The sequence below is a fragment of the Pituophis catenifer genome, unplaced genomic scaffold (assembly GCF_029215685.1).
Source record: "Pituophis catenifer annectens isolate HBS135680 unplaced genomic scaffold, rPitCat1.0.hap2 SCAF_1, whole genome shotgun sequence".
NCBI lineage: Eukaryota > Metazoa > Chordata > Lepidosauria > Squamata > Colubridae > Pituophis > Pituophis catenifer.
The window spans coordinates 112,248,049-112,261,324 of NW_027256881.1; the positions used below are offsets into that span (position 1 = coordinate 112,248,049).

General features: G+C 35.1%; 1 protein-coding gene across 2 annotated transcripts in view; it reads right to left on the bottom strand.

Annotated features, from left to right (window-relative positions):
- Window positions 1-440: 440 nt before the first annotated feature.
- Window positions 441-13,276, bottom strand: part of ZNF292 (zinc finger protein 292) — a 33,473-nt gene continuing 20,637 nt past the window's right edge. For both annotated transcript variants that reach the window (XM_070932862.1, XM_070932863.1), the window contains 3 exons: window positions 13,136-13,272; window positions 9,880-10,021; window positions 441-8,493 (listed from right to left, as the gene is read on the bottom strand). In XM_070932862.1, the coding sequence (XP_070788963.1) occupies window positions 1,384-8,493; window positions 9,880-10,021; window positions 13,136-13,272 (7,389 nt within the window). In that variant the 3' untranslated portion in view covers window positions 441-1,383. The remainder of the gene's footprint in view (window positions 8,494-9,879; window positions 10,022-13,135; window positions 13,273-13,276) is intronic.

Below are 13,276 nucleotides of genomic sequence, written 5' to 3' on the forward strand. Positions count from 1 at the left end.
TTATCCTTCTGGGAAAGAAGACTATGTGATACTAAAAAGTGGCCAATTTTCAATCTCAAAATATGATCCATCTGGCAGGAGAGGAGAGACTGGCAGCTATAACTAAAGTTTTTTCTACTAAACATCATGCTCCATGTAGTTATTAACTAGTACATTAGTAGCCATAAATATTTCAATGGATATATAGTAGGCAAAAAGAAATTTAGTTCCTGTTGCAACAGGGAATAAAGAATCTGTCTTGTCTCTTCTGAAGATCTTCTATTTGAATAGGACTTTTACATTTTAATGCTACCTTGAACACATATTGCAAATAAATATAAAGGTGGTAAATTTCAAAATTCATTCTTTAGAAAGCACTGTCTACAAAGCAGTGCTATAGAAATTACTTTGTACACCAATCTAAAATTTCAAAAGGAAAAGGATTTTTGTAAGATAAAATGTAAAAAACAAGAAATGAAATGTGATTTTATTTAAGGCAATACTGGGCTACTTCACAAATCACCACCTCAAATATATACACTGCTCCACACTACTAATTTTCTAGCACATTCACGATGGATTGTTTAATACCAAATGGTGTTTAAATTTTCATTGCCAGCAAAGTATTTAAATTTTACATTTCCATCATTTTATGGAAGTGGAAGTTTTCGATCTGATTAAAAGCAATGCATATGCAGTTTTAGGAAAACTTTTTGAGTTAGCTACATATGAATACTATCCAATAATATTGGACACTTGCAGTTACAAATACAACCGTGTCAGTATGTATTTTAACCATTTAAATGTGATCTGATAACTTTCTCTCCTATACACACAGTTTAGGCAAAATAAATTGGATATGGTAAACTCACCTATTGTAGTTTTTACTTCAAAAAGATTTAAGTTTAAAAGAACATTTTAAAAACTGGATCACTTAGTTACAAATTAAAATTCTGAATATAAATGTGTCATTTAATATTTCAGACTTACAGACTGCCATTTGCAGCAAATGATTTACAATAATAAATATATACAAAAATGTATCTACAAATAAAAAGTACTGTTATATATGAGCAGTGACCCGGCGAAAGATACCACAGACAATACACAAAGATTTCAGTCATGGAAAAGGACAAATTTTGATAAAAAATTGAGGTTTTGTTCAATTATTTACAAAACTGAAACAATGATTCTGTTCCAAGTCCCATAGGGATAAAAAATAAATTTACATGACAACTGTCATGAACTTGCTAGGTTAAATCACTTCAAAAAAACAAAACAAAAACAAAAAAAAACCACTTTAAGAAATAGCATCATGCTCAATGGCTTCCTACTCAAAATTAAAAAAATGTGGTACAGATATACATTAATGATCAGAACAAGGAGCCCGCTCATATTACCTGATTATTTTGTAACCTCTAGTTTCGCTTCCCAATGTCCATCCAGTCTTATTAGACTGACAATAGGTTTCATTTCCTGAAGCTGCTTCAATACACGCTCAGTGCAATCTTTAAAAGTCTTATCTAAAACTATTTTTACAGTACCACTACACTGAAATTGTGATGGATTAGCAAACTGTACACGAGTTTCACTTTCTGAACATGATCGCGTTCTCACAACAGAGTTCTTTTCATTAGACTTTTTTGAGTTAGAATGAGAACGTTTCCTGGTTCCACAATTATTATAACCCCCCCTTTCTGTGTTTTTCTTCTGCTTCACTGCAGATTCTTCAAGGAACTTGAGGAAAGATACTTCAAATCCCATGGGCTTAAATGAACTCCAATCAAAAGTCGAAGACTGTTCTTCAACAGTTTGAATAGCAACAGCACTTTCTTGTTCCCTATGCACGCTGCTTAATTCAACAGCCAAGATTTCTTCCTGCTTTTCAACTTTTCTCTTTTTACTTTGGGATGTATTTTTTTCTTTGTTTACTCTTTTAAAATTACTGTTTATGCTTTGCTTTTCTGAAAGAGAAGAACTAGTTTCCTGACAGTCATTATTTACACCAGAAGAGCCCTTTACATGGTTTTCTGAACTTGCCAGATCCTCATTAATAAGTTTGGTAATAAACAGTTCTGCAAGCTCATCCACTTCATCCTTCTCAGTCTTTTCTGGTTCTTTTGGCATCACCAGCGGAGACAGTCTCAAGTCCTCACAAGTGTCTGGCAAGGGTGGCTGCACTTCTTTTACATCACAAACCTTGTCCTCAGTTGCTTCGTTTTGTGAGAAAACTTCTTTTCCGGAAGGTCTTGCGTGCCTATTTGAGACAATCAAGAGGTCCCGATGTTGTAAAGTAAATGCTTTAGATAATTTATGACATTTATAGTGCCGAATTACATTATTTTCACTTGTAACAACTGATGAACAACCTTTTATCATACATGGATACTGTACAATACATTGGTTACTGCATTCAGATAAAGCATCATCTTTTGCCTTTACTGAATAAATATACTTTCCACATTTTAAAGAATATGTTTGATTTTCATCTATTTGCCCTAATTGGAAGTTTCTGTCTTCTACATTTATTGCTTTTCTTCGCTTGGCTCTAAATGATATTCTGTTTCCATTTTTTCCTGTTCTGTATTTTAATCCTTTGTACTTAATTTTCATGACTTTCTCCTGATTAGCTTTAATTGATATATTTTCCTGACCTGGCGTTAGGAATCGCCTAGGTCTTATTAAATGATCTTTATGCCTATCATTGTGTTTATTAAAAATGTGCCTTAGAAGATTAGATCTTGTTGCATAAATACGATCGCAACCTTCACAATCACATTTGTACATGCAATCTTCTGTTTTGCTCTGCTTTATTTTTATGTCATGATCTGTCTCAAGGTGAGTAATATAATTAACATATGTTGTAAATGATGATTTACATTCAGATTGATCACAGAGGAATCTTCCAACATCCAAGGATGACTTCATAGTACCAATTTCTTCAGGAGTCATCTCATGAAGTTTCATATAGTGCTGAAAAAGACTAGTAACTTCTTGAAATATCCTAGAGCAATTTCTTACTTCACATCTGAATTCTTTCACAGTTTCAATCGCATCACTCTCTTCTTCCTTACAAGCCTCTTCTTCTTTACTTGGTTCACTTTCTTCTTCTGCCTCCAAAGAGAATAATGGTAAGTCAGATTTATGTACAGCTTGATAGTGCAAAATCAAATTCTGTTGTATTGTAAAAGCTGCAAAACAACCTTGATGCACACATTTGTAAGGTCTATAAGGATTATAACTAGTGGGCAATTCCAAAGGCTTGGGAATTGGCTTTTTGTTCTTTTTTTGTTCTTCTTTCCTATGCCTTCTGATCTTGCGTAATTTGGGCTGCACTTGATTATTATTAAGTATGGATATATTATGAATTTCCAGAGAAACTGGAACTATTTGGGAGGGTTTTTCTAATTTTTCAGATTTATCAGAAGTATTTTCTGGTATTGCTGCTTCTGGTATCAATCTTTCTGGAAACTTCATAGATTCCATGACTGGTTCTTCCTTTAGATCAAGCTCCTTAGTCAAGTGCGACTCTCGTTTACTTTCTATTAATACATATGGCATTTTTCTTACTTCATTAGGTCTTGGTAACACATTTAGGGTTTTGCTTTGGGATCGTCGTCCATAAGGCCTTTTTAGCTTTAATTTTACCATTTCCTCTGTTGTAAAATGATGTACCAGCTGGCAGTGCGCCCGGAGGTTAGAATTTCTTGTAAATGTTTTGGGACAGTTAGCAACCACACATTTAAATGGAGCATACTTTAACTGGTGTTTCTTAATTTCAAGAATCATTTCTGCAGTGTACTGATGTATTTTGCTATAGTGTTTAAATAATGCATCCTTTGTCATGGCACTATAATTACAACCTGGAGCCTGGCACGTAAATGGCTTATGAACTTTTTCAACAAACATTGGATGCGTTTCTGAAGCTGTCTGGACAAGAGATGTGGTCTCAGGTGTTACACCTGGAATAAGGACTTGTGGCATTAATGTATTTGCTGGAAGACAATGAGTTATATTATCTAGTACTTGATTTGATGTTTCACTTTCTAAATTCAGCTTTTTCAAGCCTTCTAAAATTTCCGTAAGTTGAATATCATCTTTATGAGAGGCTTCAGCAAGGACGATATTCTGTGTATGTGTTATACATTGAGTAGAATTAGGTTTAGGGAGTTGTGCAGGGTTTTCAAAAACACATTGAGCAGTATTGTTTTGTGGGCTCTGTATTGCTTCAATGGATATCTCTTGAATTTCACTTTTAACTTCTATCTTCTGAGAATTCATAGCTGTTTTAATTATTTCAAGTGTTTTCTCAAAGTTCTGAACAATGTTATCATTAGAAATTTCAAAATTGGATTTCTCTGGAATGCAACATTCCGGAGTAACCTGAGAATCACCATTTTCATTTTTCAAAGCCAAGGGAACAATTTCTACATGATTTACTTCACCTGACCTTACGTTTTCTTTGATATCTGCTGTTAATCCATTGTTAACATTACTTAATTTCTTTGTAAGATTTTCCACTAATCCTTGAGCTTCACTATTTGCTATTATATTTGACTGAAAATTTTCTGCTGTTGCTTGCATATTCTGTCCAAGATTTCTAGTGATAAGCCCTAAACCTGCTAAATCATTAACTGCCAAGTTTTGTGAAATGTGAGGTACAACCAATGGGACAGGTGTTTTCTTCTTTTTCTTTGAACCACTATTCTCTTTTTTAGTCAAACTACATACTTCTGAATTTTTGATGCTACTTATGACTGAAACACGTGGAAGATTGTTTCCCAAATTATGCATTGCGGCAGCAGAATTAGGAACCAGATGGGGGCACAAGCCATTTTCAATAGTCTTAAGTATTAAATCATCTGAAAACACAGGTAAACTGTTGCATTCTTCTGATGAAATTTTGGTGTTAAGTGTTCTGTTTTGGTCTGTGAGCAAGGTAGATGAGTTGCAACTTGTTGGTAATGAAGGTGATATGCCTGGATTTGGTAAAACTGTTGTATTTATTTGTGTGGTATTGGTAACACAGTTAGTAGTAATTATATGTGGTAATGTATCTGCAGAATCAAAAGTGCTTGGAATTCCCGCAGTTTCCAAAGCTTGTTTAATAATTTCATTTCCTTCCTCATTTTCATTTGGATTAAAATTTGTCATGTTCGTCCGTGGAAATAAATTCTGCAAAATGGCAGTTGGCCGATTTTCATTAGCAAGTAGCTGTAGAAATGATGGTTCCTTAAAACATGCATCTGGATTGTAAGTTGACTCCTGCTGCTGTTGTAAGCTTAAAGCATTTGAAGAAAGAATCATACTTGCAAGTAGGGAGGATTGTCCATTAAGCTGGAGAACTTCAGGGGAAATTTCAGATTCATCCAAAGGTTTGCAATAGGATCGTTTAGACAGATGACCACCAAGTGATCTAGGATTGGAAAAAACCCTGTAACATCTACTACAAATAAATTTGCCATCCCTGATAATTGCTGGCCATTTTGCCCGCTTATTATGCTTTGGCTTTTTGTCTTTTCCATCTGTACCTCGCCTACGATCCTTTTTCGTTTTTTCTGATATAAGAGGCTGAGAAGTGGTTTCACCAAAGTTACTTTCGTTATTTATTTGTGAAGGAAAGAGTATGTCAACACTTTCCTCTTTTGAAAAAGAATTTGTATTTCCTTCTAGTTGGGAGGAAAAATGACTGGTATTGTCCATTTGTGAGAAGACAGAACTCGGGCTATTGTGAGCTGGGGAAGGAAAAAGAGAAATGAGCCCATTTTCTGCTGGTAAAGGAAGAAAAGGATCAGAACCACTGTCGATGTTCAGAGGCATAACTGGCTTTTCTAAATCATCCATCTGTGAAGGTAAAGTTGCACTGGACATACTTGACAACTGAGAGCTTAAAGCGTTTTCATTTTTAATATGAGAAGAGAGACCAACATTTTCCACTATTGGTAATGAGTTAGTTGTATTTTCCAAACGTGTTGGAAAAAGAACATTTGACAGTTGCTGCAGCTGACTTGTACAAGTAGGATTTAAGGTGGTTTTGGTTTGTTGAGGAAAAGCATCATTTGCAGGAGTAGATACTTGCGATGGTAAAAAATAAACTGGTTTGTTATCATTTGGCAGGTTTTGCAAACTTATTTTTTTACTCTTTTTATTCTTCCACTGCATTTTAAATTCAGCATATTGATCAGGATGTGCTGTCTTCATATGCTTTCCAATGCTCTGAGAAGAATTGTAGATTCGCGTACATCCTTCAACATGGCAAGTAAACCTTTGAACTGGAGCTGCCAATGGTACAACGGGTAAAAAAGCAGTGCCTACAATGTTCTGGGTAGAAGAAGCAAGTGGAACTTCTCCTAAATTCTTCAGAGGCTGATTATAGAGATTAACAGCTGGCCTAACACTTTCTTCAAGCTGAGGCTTTGGAGAGAGCAAATTCTGACAGTCTAACTGATTTTGCGTGCTGAAGGACATATGGCTACTCTCTTTTTCTTGACTTTTTGTTGCAAGAGCATCAGGTTCAAGCTTGTCTGAGTTCATGGAAACGATTTGAGGCTCACCAATACAACCATCCTCCTTCCCTTCATGGAAAACAGAAAGGTTACTGCAAGTATCTTCAACTGTTGAGCAAAACGGATGGATGACAGATGCACCAACATCTATGGCAGTATTTACAGCAGGTAGTTTTCCTTTTTTTGCCATGTTCTCTCGAATTTTTTGGCCTAGAAGAGGTATCAAAACATTGCTGGCTGGACCTAATGATTCTGTCCTTGTTGCAGTAGTCAAACGTCGTTCCCCACTATGAATGGAGATTGAATTAGGCTGCTCCAATACATTGGTTGATTGTTTTGTACTTTCAGACTCAAGTGATTCATCATGGATCTCATCTGTGACATAATTTTCTACTTTGGCACAGTTATTTACATTACTGTCAGGTGGTAGCACCAGTGTCTCTTCTGGATGGACATCTTCAGTATTTTCATTATTTTCTAAACTCTGAGAACAGTTCCCATCACCATCAGACTGTAATATTTTTTCAGATTTAGTGTGATCTTCAATATGCTTTTCTAATTCATTCTGTGAGTGATAAACTTTCCCACAACCTGCAAGTTTGCAGGTGAAAGTATTATAGTGCTGAGCTTCATGATCATAAAGCAAATATGCTTCTGAAAATATTCTCCCACATTTGGGAAACATGCATCTTGCCCTAAAGACTGGGTGTTCTTTTCTGTGACTCAAAAGTTCAGCATAACTGTTAAAGCTAGCCTTACACTTAATCTGTATACAAATATAAGGTTTGATACCACAGTGCATTTGTAAATGATCATTAAGATGGGTAACACTTACAAAATGTCGTCTACAGTACTGGCAAATTACTTTTTTGCTCTGCATTTCAAGAAAGCGTTTAGCCTCTTCATTATCTTTGTGACCTTTTACATGGGCAATCAAATTCTTGAAATATTTAAAGCCTTTTTTACATAAGGTAACAGGGCAAGTAAACTCATTGACAGGCAATGGCTTTTGAACTGGAATTACTTCTGGAATGTAAGGTTTGTCTTTGTCATAATTTTCATCATCTGAGCCATCATTATCATTAAAAACAATGAAGTCTGCCGCATAAAGACTGTTCTTTTTTATGTGTCGTTGTTCTTGCTTTACTAAGGTGTTGTTCTTTCTGTTTATACCAGTGGTTGCTGTTTTGGGTGGCCTTCCTAATTTTCTCAGTGGTTTCATTGCAGCTAGTCTTTCCTTACTGGATTTCTTAACATGTAGTGTTACATGAGGAACAAAAGTTTCTTTAGAATTAAAATTTTGTGCACATATTGGACAACTATAAATCCCATCCTTGTAGTGTTTCTGTGCATGCCTGACTATTCTATGTCCAAGAAATTCCTTATCACACAGCACACAATATTGCATGTATGCTTGCCAGTTCCTGAACCTAGCAGATATGAATCCCCTCTCCCGTAATTTTTTAATTTCTCTGTTTTTCTGTTTCTTATCTCTAATGCCTCTGAGCAAGTTTGTAGCTTCATCGAAACATCCAGAAAGCCCATTTGCTGAAGTATCTTTGTTCTCATCTTGACAGTCCTCTACCTTTTCATGCATTTCACTATCATTCAGTTCATCTATTGAAGATACAATTGATGCCTCTTCTCCCATCAATGCTAGACACTGACGTTTTAGCATTTTCCAGTCCCAAAATTCTGGATCAAAAGGCCACTGAGTTTTTAATACAAGTAAAAGCTCACAGCGTAATGAATTTGGAATTGGAAGGTTTTCTTCATCATATTTCTGGTCAGGCTGATTATACAACATTTCTACGGCATAATATGCATCCACAGTAGGTTCAAGAAGAAATTCACTTAGTTGGCAAGCACGTTTAACTTCTAAATCATCAGGTAATAAGCAAGATATTGTCTTGCAAATGGAAATTTTGACTTCTGTATTCTCACTAGCCTCCAACCGTAATGCTTTCACACAAAGTTCAATACAGGTTGCAAGACCAGCAGCATCAATCTGTAGAGCAAGAAAGAGATTATATTGTAAATTTAATGCTAGTTCCTAAATATCTAAATGCACGCATGCTTAGATTTTTATTTCAATTAATTTTGCATTAATTAACTATAACATTAGGAATTCCCAGTGTTAATTACCTCAAAGGGGCAAATGCTAATTTCAGATTTTCATTTATTTGGGATTCATACTCATTCTAAGAAATACCCTTAATTTTTATGTGAAACATTAACTTTGTTATAAGAAATAGGCATTTCAGCAAGGTCTTTAGTTTATCAACAATATTCCATTTATGCAATGCATCACTACGAGGAAATGTCAACTTGAGATTGACTCAGTAATCAGTAATAATTGATTAAGGTAAATTTCACTCTTGAAAACCTATTCATCTCACAGGGTTGTTGTTGTGGGGAAAATAGGAGGAAGAAGGTATATTGGATATGTTTGCCGCCTTGAGTTATTTGTAAAAATAATAAAGACAGGATACACATAAACAAAGAAAAATAAATTGTTTCCAGAGAAATACAAGGAGAAATGTATTTATGCAACAGAAGATTGCTCCTGAAATATGCCCAATGGAATGGGAATACAACATTTAATTTAAGTCAGTGTTTCCCAAACTTGGGTAAATTATCTAAATTTGAGTAAAAATGGTTTTTCTTTGGGCCCATTATTCATCACAACAGGGACATTTAAATTGACTTAAAGATTACCATTTTTACTAAAATAGATTTGAAAATCTCCCAAATTATTCCTATTAAGATAAAATTGATGAAATTAACAATAGATAATTGATCATTCAAAGATCATTTAATGGTATTGTTTTTATATCACAGATAGTCCTCAATTAAGACCATTCATTCAGTGACTGTTCAGAGGTATAACGGAAGTTATTTATGACTGGTTTGATAAGACTTTTTGATAAATAGTTTGAATAATGAAGGAAAAGGTTTGGACAGCATTGGTTTAAGTAAACAACCTGAGGCATAACACTGGCATTCCATCTCAGAGTCCAGATTTTACTTCCTGTAAAAAGTTGACAAGTACATTTTTCACCAAAGAAATATTGGAATCTATAGATTGTGAAAGAAAAAAGTAATAAAGCAGCCACACAGAAGACAATTATCAAATTTGCTATTTCAACAAAAGATATATCTGAAGTTGTCCAAGGGTCCCTAGCTATATCTTCTATCTAATTACTAAAATAATTTATTTTGAGAATTTTATCTTTAAGAGACCTTAACACATTAAAAGAAACTAACATCTTCTATCTGATAAGACCTTCTTTTCTAACTTCACATGGGATCTTAACATTCAATGTGATTTCAATTGGCAGATTTTATTTTAATTTCACATCGTGATAAAAATAATGATCTTACACATATTTACCTCAGAATTTATTACTTTAATCAGGAAGAAAATGTGATACACAGTCTTTGTTAATACAGATAGTTGACGGCATCTCTCCAAATATATTTGTGTAGAAGGTTCTACCCTTTGCTGTAGTTTACTCCAGAAAAGAGTCAGTTCCCTGAAAATAGAATTTTACCAAAAAATTAACTGTATAAATACTGAAATAACACAGAATTAGCTTATCAAACTAATTTTCAATTGCTGGGAAGACAAGGGTACAAGAGGTTGTAATAGTAGACAGTACTATTACATGCTATTATTTATTACCATTAAACGCCACTTTTCAGAAAAATAAGCTTATTCTTTAAAATCACATCCAACACACAGAATACCCAATGTCTATGGGATCCTTTGTCTGGTCACCAGCTTGGTAGTGGAGCCATTCATGTCTTGTATTGGGGGACTTTAACCTCCCTGCAGTTGGGCCGTATCTAATAAAGTCCAATTTAGGATCTCTATAGTAACAGTGGACTTGTTCAAGGTAATCTTGGTTCCAACATATATAGGCGGTCAAGTTAGACCTTGTCGCTACCTCAAACATTTATTATATAAGCTGAATGTGAAGAGTACTATCATCTTTTCTCAGCCACTGTCAAATCACTTTCTGATCCAAATGAAACTGACTGCCACCCATTTCATACGCATGACTGAACATATTTAGATGGTTCACCCAAGTCCTTTATAGAACTGTCTGATTTCCAGCAGTATGTGGTGATTTTTCTGATACTCTATCAGGCAAATTGGTTGAGGATCTGGTCTGTAACAAGTAAAAGATAGCACTTAGGTTGTTGATAAAATTATTCTCCAAATGGCCTTTCTCTATTGGCCAATCCCAGAGGGCTCCTTTATTCTCAGAAGACCTCTGGAAGATGAAGCAATAGAAAAGCTGCTTGAAGTACAAGTGGACAGCAACAAAGAGGGAATCTGACTGAACATAGGTATATGCCCAGTTCTAACCTATTCTATTCCAGCAATAAAGTTGTGAATCAGCAGCACTTTTGCAACTCTCTTTAGCATTAAGAGCTACCCACCAGTTAACAATGAGCCCTTGTAATTAATTACAACATTTTGTTTGAATTTACTTGGGGTCTTTGTAATGACTGGGGAATTGTCCTGTGCCATTACCTAGGATTCTTTCTGGCATGTAATTTTCTAAAAAGTAGGCACAGTGCCCCTTCAGTTATCAAATTACCTATCCTTCTGGCAGCTGGCAGGAAGGATAATTTCTAAGATCTAGGAGGCTGTGAATTCCTTACTAGGGAGGGGGCAAGGCCAGCAGCCCTTAAAGGTATACTGGTATGTTCTTCCTCAACAGGCCCTCCTTGGATCTGAAGACATTAGGAGACTATTGCTTGATTTCCAACCACCTCTTTTTCGCAGAGGTTATTGAGACAATTACTCAGGGACAATTACAAAGTGACTTAGACTAAATTTGTTATCTAGATCTTAACAGTTAGGGTTCAGACCCAGGCATGAGGCAGATACATTCTTGGTGGATCATCTTCGTTAAAGATCTGGACAGGAGTAGAATACCTGTCCTGGTCACTTTGCATCTCCAAACCACCTTCACTAGTGCTGACAATGGTATTCTTCTGGACCTTCTATAGGGGTTGAGGATCGGAGACATTCCTCTTTTTTTAGTAGTTTCACTCCTTTCCTGGTGGAAGGTTCCAGTTGTTGGTAATAGGGGAATAGAGTTGGTTGATCCCTGGTGGAATGCTGCAAGAATTAGTTCTCTCCCTTCCATTATTTGGTATCTACATAAAGTCCCTGGGGAGGTTATCTGGCAGTGTGAGGTCTGGTATCATTAGCATATTGATGATATCCAGTTTTACCTGAAGACCCCTAGCAGCACTACAGTTGCAGTTGAAATCTCTCCTGAAGATTGTGACAGTCTGAATGGGATAGAATAGATTAAAATTCAACTCCAGCAAGACAAAGTTATTGTTTGTACACTAGGGCTTTCCTAGTGTATGGTCCCAGTAGTTATTCTGGGGTTGCGTAACTTGCATTACTCTAAAGAAGTAATAGATACTTCAGATGAACAGACTGCAGCCTTATCTAGGACATGAAAACTTTATGATGGCTCATGCTCTCCTCATCACAAACTGAGACTGCTGTAATGCATTCTACATGGAATGCCTTTACAGACTTGTGGGAAGTTTTAATTGGCAGAAAATGCAATGAGCTGGTTGCTCACTGGCAATATTTGGTAGGAAGCAGAAGACAGAACTCTATTGAACGTTACTTGGGGTAGGATGCCAACTAATGACTGTTAGTGGGTTTAGGTATATTTTTTGTACTGTTATGCATTTTGTGTTTTATTCTCACTTTAGATCACTGAGGTGTCTGTTCAGATTGCAGTAGAATAGAAATTTGAAATAATTTTTCTGAGGGCATTCTACTACTCATTAGTAGAATGCCCTCAGAAAAATTCCAGTATGAATTCCAGGGTCACCTTATGGGATATAAATTTAATAAATAAATAAAATTAATAGATGAAACACCATATGCATTTTGGCAGAAAAACACAATCCTTTAAAATGAAGAATACTCTTTGTGAAATTATGGTGCTCTTTGCTCTAAATTACTAAAGATGACCATGAAGAAAAAACATAATTTTTGTGTTTGTTAAGGGGATGAAATATTGTTCATCTAAATTCTTCCCGAGGCTGGAGTTGAGTTAAAAAATAAAGAAAGCTACAAATCATACTTCACTACTACTATTCAAGCATTATTTATGCTTTTCAGTGCATAAAGCATCCTGAAATGTTGAAGAAGTCAACATTTTCACACTTAACATTTCTAAATACTAAAAGTAAAATTTAAAATGTTACACTAGAAGAATGGTAAATTTTAATGTTAAGTGTGTTCTAATATGTTTATGTTGATTTTAAAAAATCTGATTATTACCAACAAATGGTAATAAAAATATATTGAAACAAGATTTCATAACCATAAGATGCCATGAAATGCAGAAAGGATTACAAAAATCATGTCTGCAACATGTATTTATAGAACATTAATTTTTTAATAAAAAAAGACACCCAGAAACTGATGTTTTGGAGACTTTAAAACTAATGTTGCTATGTAATAATCGATATGCTACATGACCTTTAATTTTTTTTAAAAAAATAACACCAAGTGCATTAGTTATCTGGTGACAAAAGCTTTTATTTTACTGCTAAATGTGACACATGTTGACCACAACAGTGTTCAGACTCGAACCTACCATGCACAATACATCTCTCCTTGCTGTAGCTGCCGAGATAAGAATGCTGCACACAGAATCAGAGCACTCTTTTCATCTCCTTCTGATTCTAGGTTACAGATCATTTCTAAAGCATCTTTACAGTCTATATCTGCAATCTGT